The sequence below is a fragment of the Siphateles boraxobius genome, unplaced genomic scaffold, assembly GCF_051911475.1.
Source record: "Siphateles boraxobius isolate OS27281-9 unplaced genomic scaffold, OSU_SipBor_1 77, whole genome shotgun sequence".
In the NCBI taxonomy this organism is placed as follows: Eukaryota; Metazoa; Chordata; class Actinopteri; order Cypriniformes; family Leuciscidae; genus Siphateles; species Siphateles boraxobius.
In genome coordinates, this window is record NW_027509205.1 from 8,813,311 (window position 1) to 8,827,639 (window position 14,329).

At 35.4% G+C, this 14,329-nt stretch overlaps 2 protein-coding genes across 6 annotated transcripts in view; both read right to left on the bottom strand.

Moving 5' to 3' along the window:
• spen (spen family transcriptional repressor) overlaps window positions 1–6,590 on the bottom strand; it is a 34,035-nt gene extending 27,445 nt beyond the window's left edge. The window contains exons 1-2 of one of the 4 annotated variants that reach the window (XM_077217940.1): window positions 6,306–6,590; window positions 3,254–3,574 (exon numbers count right to left, since the gene is read on the bottom strand). In XM_077217940.1, coding sequence (XP_077074055.1) covers window positions 3,254–3,574; window positions 6,306–6,388 — 404 coding nt within the window. In that variant the 5' untranslated portion in view covers window positions 6,389–6,590. Of the gene's footprint in view, window positions 1–1,476; window positions 3,575–6,305 lie in introns of all 4 variants that reach the window. The other 3 variants (XM_077217944.1, XM_077217941.1, XM_077217945.1) reach the window with 3 other exon arrangements.
• Window positions 6,591–9,734: 3,144 nt separating this feature from the next.
• tmem82 (transmembrane protein 82) lies at window positions 9,735–14,175 on the bottom strand. Of its 2 annotated transcripts, XM_077217953.1 has the most exons (5): window positions 14,082–14,175; window positions 13,885–13,971; window positions 10,677–10,749; window positions 10,371–10,548; window positions 9,735–10,283 (listed from the first exon to the last, which is right to left on the bottom strand). In XM_077217953.1, exons 2-5 carry the CDS (start codon window positions 13,967–13,969, stop codon window positions 9,771–9,773), a joined length of 849 nt encoding a protein of 282 aa, XP_077074068.1. In that variant the 5' UTR covers window positions 13,970–13,971; window positions 14,082–14,175; the 3' UTR covers window positions 9,735–9,770. The 2 variants fall into 2 exon arrangements, with proteins under 2 accessions (XP_077074068.1, XP_077074066.1); XM_077217951.1 differs by having other exon boundaries at window positions 13,885–14,093.
• Window positions 14,176–14,329: the final 154 nt, after the last annotated feature.

The window sequence follows — 14,329 nt, forward strand, 5'->3', positions numbered from 1 at the left end:
TATTTTGCAATAATACGGTCCAACATCATTTGTTCTGGTCATGCTGTAGAATAATGATTCATGTGGAGAGTGAATCTAAACCATGTTTTTAAAAAAAAGAGGAACAATATAAACCCTAAAGAAAGGGAAATGAGTGAAGGTGATGCCATTATACGCTAAGCTCTATACTAACTTTACTTTAATAGCCATTTTGAAATGCCTGAAGATTGTATTTTTAGTAGCCCTTTTCAAACTATTAAAACATAACTGCAACCATTCTGCAACCTTTCTCGAGTCAAATAGCTAGAGATATTTTCAAATTGCTGGGAAATAAGCAGTAACAGATCATTCAATTTTTAGACTGGTGAATTCTGTTAATTTTATAAAACACTTAACTGTTTTAAATTAGTTACTCTAACCGACTATTTTAGGTTTTTCAGTACCTTATATTGATAAACACTTGGGTATTTAAACATTTATTAACAGTTATTAGATTACAAATAAAAGTGAATATTTCATTTACTTTTTCGAACCTCAAAAGTCTTCAGTGTGTACAAGAAAATATTAATATGCAATAATCCATGAGAGGTAGTCTATTACAAGTGTAGTTTTCTTAGAAAAAAGAAGCATTTTGCCTAAAGTCCCCATAACCTCACAAAAGAGCCACCAATAGTTACATTTATTAATAATAATAATCTGGTTCTTTATACCGCATTACGTTTGTTCTTCAGAAAAAAAAACACTGACCATTACTGACTAACACTGACCTGTATGGTTGCCAAGCAACATAGCAAATGTATGCATTAATATATTAGTGATTGCAAATGACAGAATTCACTTGAATTCAAGTGAATTCTGTCATTCCCAATCACTCAAAGGTTTAAATAACAACTGACTAGTTAAATTTGAAGCTTGAGATACAGCTTCTCCAAAATAAGTATTTGTTAGTCATTGACAGTGAGTGATAGTAAGCATGTAGCAACAAATCTGACCTAGTTAATTGATTTGGTTTCTATTAGAAAAAGATGCTTTTGTTTAGTAAAAGCCAGCTGTGTAACTTGACTGTGATCAACCTTTACAATACATATAGTCCACTCCTGTAATTTCCACAAGAACTGACAAACAGTGGTGAAACATTGCATCACAACACTCCACAGCTCATTTGCCATCTCCTCCATTTCCATAGAGCTGTAATGTGTTTGGTCAGCTTTGCTGTATCTTTAAAGTCATTTGAACCTTTTATTTTTCGTGACATGCCTCAAACACTATTCAAATTATTCACGTAGGTAAAGCAGAGAGGCAAAAAGCCAGGGAGTGTGAAAGAGAGTGAGAATCAGGAAAGGAACAGCAAAGTGAGGTAAAAATCTGCAAATGTCAACAAGCTACTAAAAACAGCCTGTTTAACAGCTACATCTGTTAGTGGGAGATGGAAAAAAGACAGGGGATCAAACTAGGGGTTAGAGAACAGCTAATATACACAGGGCAGAACATACCAACCTTTTCAGACAGCGGTAACCCGACCTACAATTCCAAATACAATTTAGGGAGACAGAACTTTGTGAGCAAAAAAGGGGGTTAAAAATGTAGAATGAAAAAAATGGTAAGAAAAAAACCAACGAAGTAATCCTTATCTTTGAGGATCCAACAGAATAGTTCGGACAAAAAAAATATCCATGCACTTTTAAAAAATATATCGATATGGGAAAAGCATATGGAGGTAAAAGTCAGGAGGTAAAATGTCCAACTCAGATTCAGTGCAAAGATCCCCATCAGATCAAAAACAGGCTGGAGAAAGAAGTCCAAGAACATAATAAATCCATCATTTGTTTCTTCATACAGCATTACTTCTGTTCTTCATTTTCATTAGTCCTTTTAAACAAAATGTCTGTGTGGATTTTTGAAAATATGAAAATGTAAAATTGTTCTGCATGATGCCTCTGAGACTTTAAATCCCTCTTCAGTGCAGTTAAAAAATATTATTTGAATCTTATCCCGCCACCTCCTTACAACTGAAAACAGTTCACTTTCCAGATATCCCATCAGAACAAGGTACCAGTGTTCTAAACGCTGTGATGTTAATAATCCAAGTCAACTCAGAAAACATGAGTGTTCGATCAATGTTTTACAAATCCCAGTGGAATCTTCATTGATGTTTGGAAAAAGAGATCAATAATCCATTGGCATTGGAATAGTCCATTAAGAAAAAACGACTTTCATTTTAGCTATAGTGTATCCACAGTCTGCTGTAGTTCCAGATCCTTTATGGGGATTTGTAATCCATTGGGATATTTCACATCCAAAGCGAGAAGTCTTCAACCCCACAACAGCAATACCTCCATGCTTTACTTTATGGATCCAAAAATCAGTTAATTCTTCAGGAGAGTAGACCATTAACTACTTTAAATCCATTCTTTTTTTTCTTCGGCGTTTAGGGAAAAAAGCAAAAATGAACTTAAATGGTCTATAAATAAGTAATGAATAAACAAAGAGATTTGCTCACTGTGTTTCTGTCACATTCTACCATGTTGATTAATGGCAGAAGTCTCCCATGTAAATTAATAGCAAAACCCTAACACCACAAATAATCCCGAAAAAAAAGAGAAAAGAATTTGTAGTGATAGAATATCCTTGTCATTGGGTAATATTAATCCAGTGTGATTAAGAATCCACAGAACATCATCCAGAGCGTTCCAGATCATCGAAGGGAAAGAACTGATCCTAAACCACTCATTTCATTAATCCAATTACCAATCAATGGGTCTTAATTGATCAATACCGTAATCGTGTAACAATAACAGAGTAAAAAACATGAAGTAAGACATTAATCCACCCTGGGCGGTACAGTACTCCAGAATAGGGCAATTCCAGGTAAGGCTGCGGTCACGGATGCACTCTCGCTTCCAGAAATCCCGAAATATTTTGATATCCGAAACATGCCCTGGATTCTCTTCGCTGCGATATCCAACTCTGAGAGAATCCCCATGCAGAGGCACGCTAAGCTCTACATAATGATTATGAATTTCGATGCATGTTCACCATGCATTGACAAACTTCAAAACTGGCTCATCTTTACACGGTGAGCGATGACAGACCTCAACCATCAAAGCGTGATGCCCAAATCACTACCCTCCAGTGTGTTCACTTAATTTCCCATATGTTCCCCGCCCCCAAAACAATAAATTAGCCCAATTAATGACGGAAATAATTGGGAGGGAGAGATGAGTTACAAGAAACGAATGGTCCCCCTGCCTTCAGAAAAACTATGTCCACTTACCCGTCTAGTCTGCGTTCAAAGCGTCCCTCTCTGCTGTGGAGTGACACAGGGGGCACATACACAGGGCCCCCCGCCCCCCTTGTGAACCCTGAAACATCCCGCCCACGAGTGGCTATGGACAGGCTATCATCCAGGCCTCGAGCTGCACTGGGAATAGTTCCTGGTTCATTGTAATCGGTGCGTAGGTCCCTGTCTCCCATCTTGTTGACAGAATTATGAGCTTTCTGAGCACTCTTAATGTCCACAAAATCCACAAAAGCTGCCACTCCACCCTCTGATCCACGTTTTGGGAGGACCTTGACACTCTCCACACGTCCATACCTTAAAAAAGGGGAAAAAAAGGTATTAACTAATAGCCAACACAAATTAATTGCATGATACATGCAGTCAATTACGCTGATAGGAACAACCATTATGCATACAGCTAATCCGCAAAGGGCAGATTTGATTGCGCAAAAGAATGAGTGAAAATAAACCTGTGTGCCAGTCATTTGTGCAATATGTAAATAATTAAAAACAGCTTGCCTTCTTCATCACCACACAAAGACGTACCAGTGTATAGCATTAACCATATGCCAGACTAGTAATACCTCCCTTAATTTGAATACATCCAATTATGACAGAGAAAACAAACATCAGGTTTTTGATTGTCTGTTTCTGGCGCAACACATCATTGCAAAATAACCAGCATAGCCTATTCTTTTCCTTTAGTGTTATTGCACCATTAAGATGTATACAAATGCCAGAAATCAGTCAAATGTCATAATTATGTCAAATCATTCAGGCTTGAAACCGGTCTTGATCTGCTCTATAACCTCTTCTGGACATCTTTGATGAACTTGTGTCCTTTTAAAAAACTTGATATACAGTATAGTGCTTATATAAACTTCATGTAAATATACTATACTACACATACATTTGCTGTCAATCATTAAACAACTAAACAAAACCAAAATAGATGACAGGTGTACATAAGGGTTAAAACAATACTTGGTAAGCAAAGTATGAAAATGAGTAATAAACAATAGGCATTCAAATGGGTGCTCTAGGTGAGCAGCTGTCTGACACACCAGTTCTCACACAATCTCCGTCGCCATTTTACAAACCTATTCACACTGCTTATTCATTCTCCCGTCCCCCATCTTCAATAAGTAACGTTACCTCTGTCTCACTGACCTGAGCTGTGAGAGTCACCGTACACAAATCACTTCGGGGGGGGGGGGGGGGGGTACCATTTTATTTTTATTTTTTTTATAAATGTATATATATAGCTGTATTTCTCTCCTGTACATATGAGAAAACAATTCCTCCTTTAATGTTGCTCAGAATTAATGAGCATGAGCGTGTTTTAATTTAGTTCCCGTTCAAAGGGCGACCGTTATTACCACAATTCAAAGCTAAATGGACAGTCATTTGAACAACAGGCTGCCGTAGAGACAACAAAGCGCTTTTTAAAAGATTAATCAATTATTTACTCAAATCTTATATGAAGGTTCTCTCATACTAGTGCCTGCCCTCCTCGACTCGCAAAGTAATTTCTTACGATAGTGAGGTCTAGTGTTATGCTAACTCCAGCCTGAACATCAATACAGGATATACAACCATACAAAAACACAATTATAATAATGAGTTCGATCACACCTGCATTATTCAAAGACCACGTTGGTGTGTATTTTGTACAAATACGTAACTGTGCGTACGTGTAGGTCATGAATGTGGTCAATAAAGTCGTTGGACAGTCTTTGGTCAAGCCAAGATTAGCGCTTGGAATACACATTGTTTCAAGGCAGCTTTACAAAAAATATCATGACGTTAATGTTTATGATATCTTAATGCATTATAGTGGCAATTAGTAGATGACAGCTGAGTCTGAGGGATAATATAGTTTACATTTTGAGACGATAAAAACAATCAAGCAGTTGACATTTGCTATAGTATCGCTTTATGTGAGAATACAGAATGTATAATCAAGTTTGATATGTATACATTTATATAGGCGATACTATAGTTTACGTTTTATAAACAATAACATCAGATGTATTCAACGTGTAGCAGGTAATATACTATATTGCTTTGTCACTCAAGAAATCTCGCCATGCTGTATCAGACGACAGATCAAGACCAAGATTCACACCATTTAGTTTTAACAAACCGTGTTATTCTGATTAAGCAACCCGTGAATTCAATGAAAAACGATACCTCACATTAGACCACCCTGAATCCTTACAGGTCAGACATTGGCATATACCCCATCAGGTATGTGGGTGCAACGTGCAGTAATTGGTGGTTTTGAAATGATTTTTTTAAATACCGAGAACAATTACAATCATGTCTTGTTGCCATAAAAGACCAAATACCCCATGTATGTGAATATATTCACATCACAGCCATACACAAACTTCTGACTGACAACTTAAAACGTCCGATTGGTGCAGTAACGTTAGTAGGAACTGTCACCACATGTTCCCAGACTACCATAATGATAATTTGCAGGTTGGTCATGAACATTTTCATACATGGACTCGTGTTAAAAGTATCCCCAGGCTGATATTGTTCGACTTCTTATAGACGCAGCCACGGTCTCCGCTTGCCTGCCATTCATGACATCTGAGCCGAGGCTCAAAACAACACCCACTGTAATGCCTTCAGTAGTAGACATCATTTAGCCCATTCAACTCACTCGCAGTATTTTTTCAACCTTCCAACAACAGACGTTACAACCTTTAAGTTGTGCTACTGATGCCTGGGTTGCAAAATAAAGCAAACTGAAGCCAATATATACGCAGCTACAAGTAATGCGTTTGAATGCGACCCTCAGTGCTAATTAGCAACCTAGCGACGACTGCGACTCTCGAAGGCTAACTCACTAGCAAGCGTACGTTAACGTTAAGTGAGCCAAAACAAGCCAACTCAATAGGAGCGTTGCTGCGAAAGTTGTGGCACACATTTCATGTGTTAAACTCTGCACCGGTGTGCTGCTATTGTTTTCTCCCAATCACTTGAAGGAAGCACATTGCTGGATGTTGTCTCGCTCACAGAAATCGTCACTTACCGTTTGAAGTGCTCGATAATTTTTTCCTCTCGTACATTTTCTGGTAAATTCCCCACCCATAAATGTCTGGTTTCCCGGACCATACTGCGTTTTTGTGTCCCCCGATCATACAGAAGATTTTACTGAGTTAAATCCGACTGAATGTGTGTTACGGTGGGGCGAGTTGTTACTCTGACTCGACACTACGATTGGACCCGCTTACTCTTGAAAGCTGTGTTGACTGCGAGAGCCTGAACCTTGCTGTCGAGGAGCGCGCTCCGGTTCTTGACGAGATCGCGCATATGCAATGAGCACTCGGAATACCACATGGATCAAATCCGATTGAGATAGTTTATTGAATATCACTTTTAAATGCTAAAATATGTGTATACATTGGATTTATGTCTTGGTTAAGGTTGCAAGGTAAAAGTCAGATTTAGTTCCCATTTGCTTTAGTTTGACATTTGACAGCCTATTTGAACAGGACTTTAAAGTAAGCTATGCAAGTTAATCATAATCTTGGGGTGTACAGTGTTTATGACTTGTGGTTTACCACAAACTATTCATGACTCAGTGGCAGGACGATGTTGACAGTAGCCTATTAGGCTACTAGCCTCAGTATTGCTGCTTTGTATACGTTTGCACGTCCATTTGTTTTCCCAACATCCAGGTGGGAACCGTCTGTTTGATATACGACTCACAAGTCAAAACAAAAGACTTCACGAGTGCGTATTACATAAACAATTTAGACAACTCTATGATTCTCTCCAGAAACCTAATGTATTTGTGGTGGATTATGGTCAGACTCCCCGTCCTAACTATAAAGACTAGAACGATGTCTTTTTACATGATTAGTTATTGAAAAGACAAGCATCGCGTCGAATGTAAGCTTAATAATTAATGATAGTGCAGCCTGTTTACAAGGATCAACACTGTCCAACGAAATGAGAACGATGATTAGTACCCAGCTTGTAGAAATCAGTACTTCCTTGAAGAAACAGCCCAGATAATACCCAATCAAATAATATTTCCTTATTAAAATAAGCATTTGACTGTTTTCCAACCACGCACGAGGAGTAGGGTTTGATTCACGCATGCGCCAGAATGCGGCAAAACAGGGACTGCAATGAATGAATCGCGCGTGCGCTTTATACGCCCACATAGAGTTTTGACAAAGAGCAATTACAAACCCTCCGACTGGCAGAAAATTCTGGAACTGAGGTGGAGCTGGCTCTCAAACTGGATCTTGAGCAAGCCACACAATCTTCAGATTCAGTCTTGAGTCTTCCCAGGAATTGCATGGACTTATTGGATATGCCTAAATTCTTATTATTTATGGAAGCAAACTAATAAAATATAATTCGTTGACAGTGCTTTTGGGATTGGATTTGCAATTGATTGCACTATGGAAATACAAATGCGTACTTTAGGCCTATACAGTATGGTTGCATGTTATACAATAAATGAATCCCCTGGATTGGATACCAAATGTTACTTTCTTTCTCCGCTCCTAAACAACTCAAGACGGTGTGGCAAACTTCTAAGGATATGAAGACATTTACTGCTTTACTAAATTGTTTTTTTTTTAAGTAATCTATTTATTCGACAGAGGAAACGACGGGTTTGTAAACAAAAAGGGACAAAATGTGGAATGCGTTTGAGAGAAATGTTTTGTCCATGTAAGTCTGAGCGCATGAAAACATTCTGCACAGCCTAAACTTGAAGAATTAAACACTCACAGATTAAATACCAGAGCGATTTACGCGCCACACACAGGTCACACTCGATGTTCTTGATTGTACAGATGTTAATTTTTGGCGCCAGTTATCAATAGAATGTTATTTGAAATATGACGCCATTTTGAGCATAATCAAGTGTAGACAAAAACCAGCACAACAAAAGAAATGACAGCTCGGCGGCCATTTTGTTTCCAGTGCAGCTATTTTGGGTTCAAGTTCAGTAACAGTTTAACTTCTTTAGCGCGTGGGTGCTGCTTCCAAGGAATTGACGGGACTAAATTGTTATAGGGGCTTAAAAGATGTTAAAATCCATGCGTAATTATTTTGTAAGTGTAATTGCTACAACTGTTTTTGTTGTATTAGTTACTCTATATATCTATTATAGATAGGCTAATGCTTATGGTGACTTTTGAATAAGCTACAACTGTTTGACCAAATCAAGTTATCATAGATATGCATAATAAAAATATAATATTGTGGCAAGAACTGAAATGTGAGAAAATAAAAAATCACTCTCTAATTTTAGCTATGCATTTTACTATGATGGAAGGCTTTCGTTTTCATGCAGTATAGCCTAGGCCTACTAAAATAATGAGGAATGCTTTTATTTTAAGGACAGAACAGCATATCTCTTAAAAATACTTACATGTACATATTCTTTCTAGAGAATATATATATATATATATATATATATATATATATATAATAACTGAGGTTAAGTGTTCAGTTTTCACTCAAAGTCAAATCAGATTTTTCCAGTTTCTTTTGTTCTCCCCGGTTTCCAGGTCTTTTTAATGGGCCTCATGTAGGTGGAATGCTGTAAAAATACAGTATGTTATTACATTTAATGCTCTTAATATTTCCCCACAAAATCATATGGATGCTGTGGGGATCAGACTAAGACACCAAATACAGTCCATTATTAGTGCTAACCTGATATATGGCTTCCAAAATGTCTTGAGATGGTAACAGGCACGCAGCTTCACCAAAAAAACAGATGAGAACATGGAGTACATCTGACCAACTGCCTACTGTAATCAGTAACACAAAAAGCCCACCCAGTCGCACAACAACTGTATTGAGAATCTGCTGGCCATGCTGTTGATGGCGATCCTCTGAAAGAATGAGTATAGATTCATGATTAGACACGGTTGGCATGAAATGTACTTATATTCAGTTCAAATTTTTGAGGTTAGTGTTTCTTGTTTTTTAAAGAAATTAATAGGCCTAATTTATTTAGCAAGGACACATTAAATTGATTAAAAGTCACAGTAAATACAATTATAATGTTACAAAAGACTTCTATTTAAAATAAATGTTGTTGAACGTTCTATTGATAAAAGTATACAGAAAAGAATGTATCACATGTTGCCACCAAAATATTAAGCATACAAAATATATTTTTTGCATTAATAATAAGAAATTTTTCTTGAGCACCAAATCAGCATATTGATTTCTAAAGGATCATGTCATCAGTTACAGTTTATATATATATATATATATATATATATATATATATATATATATATATATATATATATATATATAATATTCTATTATATAACAGAAATAGTAAACATATTTTAAATTATAACTTTATAGTAATAACATTTCACAGTATTACTGTTTTTACTGTATATTTGATCAAATAAATGCAGCCTTTGTGAGCATAAGAGATTTCTTTAGAAAAAATTTAAAAAACACACCGAAACTCTTTACCAACCCCAAACTTTATATGCTACATAGCCTAATACGATTTTCTGAATTCATGAATGTTTCTATTCTTTGTCAAGGGAATTCCAGTGATGAAACACTTAGTCTTATAGTTTTTGTTTGTCTTACCATTCATATACACAACAAGTAGAGTGTAGCAGATTGTGAGTGGGGTCCAAAATCGTAGAGCCTCAGTGGTTGACAGAAAGTGTTTGTTTATGTTTGATATGGCAGCGATTCCAGATACACTAAAAGTTATAATTAGGGCACCGCAGAGCCAGGTTAATATAGAAGTGCCAGTGGTTAAGAGTCCAATGCAAAGTCCACAATAGCGCTGTGCGCTATGTACTGGATACATTGTCTTTACATGTTGCCATACTTTGCTGCATCGGCTAGCCAAGAACCAGCTCAGTCCAACTGCAAGGAGGAGGCTTAGCCAGCCTTGCGGTGCCCCCTCATGGAGGAAATTTAGGCTGCAGGTTAGTGCGCAGCCCAAGGAGAACTGGCACAGGACAAGCTGCTGTAACAATGGGTCAATTATCGAGTCCTAAACAGAAAGAACAGGGGTGATTTATCTAGAATGATAACAAGTTGTCACAAATGTGTGAAATGTCACAATGAATTTTGTTCGTACTGATCCTCCTGTGAACTGTGCTGAAATGGCTCTAAGGGAGAACTCTAAAACAACCAGTGATGCAACACGGGACCCCACAACGGAAAGAACCACCGTAAGGATCCAGAACTGGATTTTCTCTTTTAGTCCACCATTAGGTCTGTTCTTTTGTATAATGTCTGTTTCAGGATCTGCAATACTTAAAAGGACAGACAAGTGAAATGAGCAAATAACATCAATACAAAAACATCTCCATCCAAATGGAGATATCTTCAACCCTGCAGCATGGGTTAAATAGCATAACTAATAGGCCTATAGGCTGCTTACCTTTGTGCCTCAACAAACAAGTACGTTTTTAAAAGGTTACGAAGAACCCAGATCGCACAAGCTCCCGCAAGCCCTGTGATTTACATAAAACAACAAAAGTTTAAAAACATTGTTTAATGTTTTTGAAAGAAGTCTCTTATAATCACCAAGGATGCATTTATTTGATCAAAAATACAGTAAAAACAGTAGCCTAATATTGTGAAATATTAGGCTATTATTATGCTATCACAAATTAAAATAAATGTTTTCTATTTGAATATCTTTTAAAATGTAATTTATTCCTGTGATGGCTGAATTTTCAGCATCATTACTCCAGTGTCACATGATCTTTCCGAAATCATTCTGATAACTGATAAAAATGTAAAATGTGTACCTTGAAATGCAATGTAAGTTGCTTTGGATAAAAGCAACTGCCAAATGCATAAAATGTAAATGTAAATTCTAATATCCTGATTTGCTGCTCAGGTAACATTTCTACTATGATTCTACGATTAGCCTATCCTTATTATCAATTTTGCAAACAGTTGTTCGGCTAAACATTTTTGTTCAAAGGGTGATACTTTTTTCAGGATTCTTTGATTAATAGAAAGTTCAATGAACCGCATTTATTTGCATTTATTAAAATTATTTATAAAATGCATTCATGTATTTCTTTATAAATGTCCTTACTGTCACTTGTTATCAATTCACTGCATCCTTGACTAAAGACTAAGACTAAAAAAGAGAGAGAAATTAATACTTTTATTAATAAAAGTATTAATTTCTCTCTCTTTTTTAGTCTTCCCACTAATGTTTCAATAGTATCATACAAAAATTTTAAGGAGCAAAAACAGTTTTTAACATTGATAATAACACTGATAATATTCACTTTGAAATACAGTAAAAACAGTAATATTGTTTTTACTGTATTTTTGATTAAATAAATGTGTCTATAGTGCTGGTCAGAATTATTTACCCCCTTGGTAAATATGATCAAAGATGGCTGTAAGAAATGAATCTGCATTGTTAATCCTTTTGATACTTTATTTTTAAAATTTCATTGAAGTAAAATAATTGAGGTTAAATAAATCCAAAACACATTTGGGAAAAATTATTTTGCAACCTCCTTTTTCCTAGATAACAGCTCTGAGTCTTCTCCTATAATGTCTGATGAGTTTGGAGAACACCTGACAAGAGATCAGAGCCCATTCCTCCATACAGAATCTCTCCAGATCCTTCAGATTTACCCGTTCATGTTGGTACTTCTCTTCAGTTCAGCCCAGTCATTTTCTAGGGTTCAGGTCTGGGACTGGGGTGGCCATTGCAGATACTTGGTTTTATGCTCAGTGACCCATTTTTGTTTTGATTTTGATGTTTGTTTTTGGATCACTGTCTTGTTGGAAGATCCAAACATGGCCCATTATAAGATTTCTAGCACAGGCTGTCAGGTTTTGATTTTCTACCTGTTGGTATTTGATCAAATCTATGATGCCATGTATCTGAACATCTGGTCCTGTCCAGGACCTTTGGCATAAAGTTAGGGCCACAGCATTAAAGATCCACAAGAGTATTTCATTTTTCACATGGGGTACTATTTATCCCCATGTTTTATTGTTATGTCCAAAACAAACATCAAAGTCAAAACAAAAATGGGTCACTGAGCACGAAACCAAGCATCTGCAATGGCCATTCCAGTCCCCAGACCTGAACACTATAGAAAATGAGTAGGCTGAACTGAAGAGAAGAAGAACCAACATGGATCTGGCGGGAAAAAAGGCGGCAAATAATTGTTCCCAATGTGTTTTGGAGGAAAACACTTATTTCATAATGAGATTTTACCCCCATTTTTTTACTTCAATTAAAGGTTGGATTTTTGATATATATCATATATATATATATATACTACCATTCAAAAGTTTGAGGTCGGTACGATTTTTAATGTTTTAATGTACTGTAAGTCACTTATGCTCACCAATGCTGTATTTATTTAATTAAAAATACAACAAAAAACAGTAATATTGTGAAATATTATTACAATTTAAAATAACTGTTTTCGATTTTAATATATTTCCAAAATATAATTTATCCGTGTGATAAAAGCTGAATTTTCAGCATCGTAAACATTTATGATTATTATCAATGTTGAAAACAGTTGTGTACCTTATTTTTTAGGATTCTTTGATGAACAGAAAGTTAAAAACAACAGCATTTATTTGAAACATAATCTTTTGTAACATTATAAATGTCTTTACTGTCACTTTTGATCAATTTAATTCCTCCTTGATGAATAAAAGTATTAATTTATTTTATTTATTTCCCCCCCAAAAAAAAAAATTCTTACTGACCCCAAAGTTTTGAACGGCCGTGTTTAATGTTACAAAATATTATTTTTCAGATAAATGCTGTTCTTTTGAACTTTCTATTCATCAAAGAATCCTGAAATAAAAAAGTAAATAACTGTTTTCAACATTGATAATAATGAGAAATGTTTCTTGAGCATCAAACCATCATATTAGAATGAGTTCTGAAGGATCATGTGACATTGAAGACTGGAGTAATGATGCTGAAAATTCAGCTTTGATCACAGGAATAAATTACACTTTACTATAGAAAACAGATATTTTAAATGGTCATATTTAACAATGTTACTGTTTTTATTTTTGTATTTTAATCAAATAAATGCAGTCTTGGTGAGCAGAAGAGACTTCTTTTAAAAACATTAAAAATATTACCGATCCCAAACTTTTGGTATATATATACACAATGCATATAATGTAGGCTATATATACATTGTAGATAGAGCAAGATTATACCAACAGATAATTTTCTTTTTATTACATTATTAGATAAAAAAATACATTATTATCAATATATATAGGCTATATGAGGAGTTCATCAAGTTCCATCTGAATGATAATGGTAGAATGATAATTTTTATCAAGCTCGTATATTTAAGTTCAGTAATTTCACTTAAATGGCAATGAAAATTACCTATTAATTGTCATTTAAGTGAAATGACTGAACTTATATATACAAGCTTGATAAAAATTATCATTCTAGAAGAACATTTCAGATGGCACTTAGAGGCTTTTGCATTTGAACTCTTCACATATATATATATATATATATATATATATATATATATATATATATATATATATATATATATCAATGAATTAACTTCTTTATTATTTGAAATTTGTGACAGATCGTTCATTTCATGAGTTACCTTGTAAAACACTGTTTAAAGGAATAGCACTTGGTGTTAGCCATGTAGGAACACTTGGCACAAACCAGGAAATGAAGGACAACATGCCTATGAAAGTGAGAAATTGTTTAATGCACCAATAATTGTTTATATACTAGTCAAATTGGCCACACACACAAAATAATTCTTAACAAAACAAAATCATCAATATCACTGACCTTATTTTGTGTCGAGTTGTTTGCGAACCTCACTCACGTGAAAGACCTTTATTATTTGCAGATATGACAGTTGGAGGTTTGGTTGGTCTCAAAGGTCACTCAGGCCTTGATCACTTTTTACAACTGTATGACGATTTGATTTATTATAGCCACAAAGTTTTAATCTATTAATGTATTTCAAGAGTTTTTTTTCCGAGGTCTGCTCTGTCTGTTTGTGATTCAAAGTTGTGAAATTAAAAAAAAATTTT

Bases quoted from the DNA above. Each gene is read 5' to 3' on its own strand.
- tmem82 (XM_077217953.1), bottom strand. From the start codon at position 13,969: ATGTTGTCCTTCATTTCCTGGTTTGTGCCAAGTGTTCCTACATGGCTA. The intron at 10,549-10,676 runs GTAAGCAGCCTA...TGTCCTTTTAAG, and splicing joins TTGTTTGTTGAGGCACAAAG to TATTGCAGATCCTGAAACAG. The intron at 10,284-10,370 runs GTACGAACAAAA...CTTTCTGTTTAG, and splicing joins CACAGTTCACAGGAGGATCA to GACTCGATAATTGACCCATT.